This window comes from Pyrus communis, chromosome 4 (genome assembly GCF_963583255.1).
Source record: "Pyrus communis chromosome 4, drPyrComm1.1, whole genome shotgun sequence".
In the NCBI taxonomy this organism is placed as follows: domain Eukaryota; kingdom Viridiplantae; phylum Streptophyta; class Magnoliopsida; order Rosales; family Rosaceae; genus Pyrus; species Pyrus communis.
The window spans coordinates 3222500-3225078 of NC_084806.1; the positions used below are offsets into that span (position 1 = coordinate 3222500).

The 2579-nt window shown below is 42.6% G+C and overlaps 1 protein-coding gene across 1 annotated transcript; it reads left to right on the plus strand.

Annotated features, from left to right (window-relative positions):
* Positions 1 to 238: 238 nt before the first annotated feature.
* On the plus strand, positions 239 to 1242 carry LOC137730629 (cytosolic sulfotransferase 12-like). Its single transcript, XM_068469608.1, has one exon. The coding sequence runs from the start codon at positions 244 to 246 to the stop codon at positions 1240 to 1242; it is 999 nt and encodes a 332-aa protein (XP_068325709.1). The 5' UTR covers positions 239 to 243.
* The last annotated feature ends 1337 nt before the right edge of the window (positions 1243 to 2579 follow it).

Consider the following 2579-nt stretch of genomic DNA (forward strand, 5'->3'; position numbering starts at 1 on the left):
ATGTGCAGCTTGATCCAATGGTGGGGTTGTTGCCGACGAATATATTGGATCAAATCACATTAATATTTTATGTTTACTTATACGTACCACTTATATATATGTATATTAAAGAAAACCATGTGCAGCTTGATCCAATGGTGGGGTTGTTGCCGACGAATATATTGGATCAAACTATATATGCTAGTCGACCATTGAAGAAAACAGCCAAGACGTCTTTGGCGCCTTTCCTATTCTGAATATACCATGAAAACACCTCAACCTCCTCCTCCTGTTGTTCCCCGATACTTGCAAGAAAAGGAACTCAGCCAAGAAGACAAAGACTTTATATTCTCTCTACCTACAGAAAAAGGTTGGGTTGCAGATGGCCTTCACAAGTACCATGGTTTTTGGCTGTCAACTAAGCAAATGCATGGAGTTTTCGCATGCCAGAAACACTTCCAAGCCGTAGATTCTGATATCGTTCTTGTTACCACTCCCAAATCAGGCACCACTTGGCTCAAGGCACTTTTGTTTGCCCTTGTGAAACGAGCGCACTATCTGGACCCTCAGCGACACCCTTTGCTCACAGAAAATCCTCATGTTCTTGTGCCCTGTTTGGAGTTCGATGTCTACACCGACAAACAGGTACTTCCTGACCTCTCCTCCCTGCCCCGTCCAAGGCTCATTTCGACTCATCTACCGTATGTTTGTCTGCCGGATTCTGTCAAACATTCGGGTTGCAAAGTTGTTTACGCGTGTAGAGAACCTAAAGATGTGTTTGTTTCACTTTGGCACTTCTCGAACAAACTGAGGCCAGTGGGTAGTGGAACCATGTCACTTGACGAAGCGTTCGATAAGTTCTGCCGGGGAGTGAGTACGTCCGGACCCTTTTGGGATCACGTACTCGGGTTTTGGAAGGAGAGCTTAAAGAGGCCTGAAAGTGCATTTTTCATCAAGTATGAGGAAATGAAACAAGAGCCCACTCTTCACCTGAGGAGGCTGGCCGAGTTCTTGGGGTGCCCATTTTCCCCGGAAGAAGAGACACATGGAGTTGTGGACGGTATCTTAAGGTTGTGTAGTTTTGACAATTTAAGCAATTTGGTTGTGAATAAAAGTGGGAAATTACCGGCCGGTTTGGAGAATAGTGCATTCTTTAGGAAAGGTGAAGCTGGAGATTGGATGAATAGTTTGACCCCTGAGATGGTGAAAAAACTAGACTCCATTACTCAAGAGAAGTTGCATGGTTCCGGGCTAAAGTTCTAGGGTTTGTATTTTTTTTCTCCCTGTGTGAGTCTTTATCTGTGTGTGAGAGTTCTTCTCCTTGTGTGAGCGAGTTCTTCATTCCGGTAAATCGTTTTGTCGCCGGCCCTAACCATGGCCAATGTTGGTGGCAGCCCTTTTTCTCTTTGTGCTTTCTTGTTTTCTTCTCTGCTGCTCTATTTTTTCCGGCCCATTTTTTCCCTTTGTTTCCACCCCTTGCGCCTTTGATTTAGCCAGCCTCTGCCCACAATCGGAATGCTTCTTTTTATGATTTCCCCTTTCTTCGCCTCCCACTTATCTCTCCACCCCCACGCATCTACTCAAACCAATTTCTTTGTCTCTCACTTGGACTTGTCCTCTCTCCACTCCGCAATTGCTTCGTTCCTCAAGCATTTTGTTTAGTCGTGTTTCACGGCCATATTAGATTGTGCGTAGTGCTTCGGCTTGGGTTTTACACCACCAATTTCCTCCTGTGTGTTGGTCTCGACCCTGCTACCTGTTGGGGTAGCTTCCGTTCATTCTCTTGGTGGCTGCTGTTCCAACATGTGGATTGTTTGCTAGAGGATGATGAAATTTGGTTCTTTTTTTTGTTTCAGGGTTAGTTCTTATCTCGACGGCGGAAGAGGATCCATGCCCTTAGGGTTTCTTTGTGTGTTTTTCTGTGTAGGGCTCACCTTTTGGGTTGAGTTTTTCCTTTGTAGTTGTTTTGCAGGTCATAATGTTGTAGTGTGCTTTGTGTGTTTTTGAGCCTCCATTCTTGTATGTGTGGTGTGTTGGTAATAAAATGTCACATTTCGACTCTAGTGTTTACTTGTTACTGCTTATGACATCTTTATTTATTTGAGGTCAGAAAGTCTTTAGTGAGTAAGAGAAAGAAAGAAAGTGTATGGGATCAACTAGTTCCCTAGTAGTAATACTCCTTGACGTTACACATAACTCATCTCTATTTTTTCATTTGTAGCATAGGAGAAATCTGGAATTAGAATAATCTCAGCACTCTTCCTACTCTAATGATTACCACTAGTTCCACCTTCCTAGGAAGTTTGATCACTACAAAAAAGGCAATAGTCACGCCTTTGAAAATATCGAAGGAGGGAACGGAACTTAAATCACGAACTCTGATTCTCTTTCTCGCTCCCTTAGACTTTTCTTTACAATTTGCATCAAATCTGTTCTTTTGTTCCCAGTCTAATTTGGATCTTTGAAATTTGACATACATTTGAGATCTCGTCTTGTTGTTCGTGGTTTTGAGTTTCCAAGAGCTTTTTTTTTTTTAATATTTTTTTATCAATTTACTAACCCCAACATGCAATTTTAGGATTATTAATACCGTTCGTCCC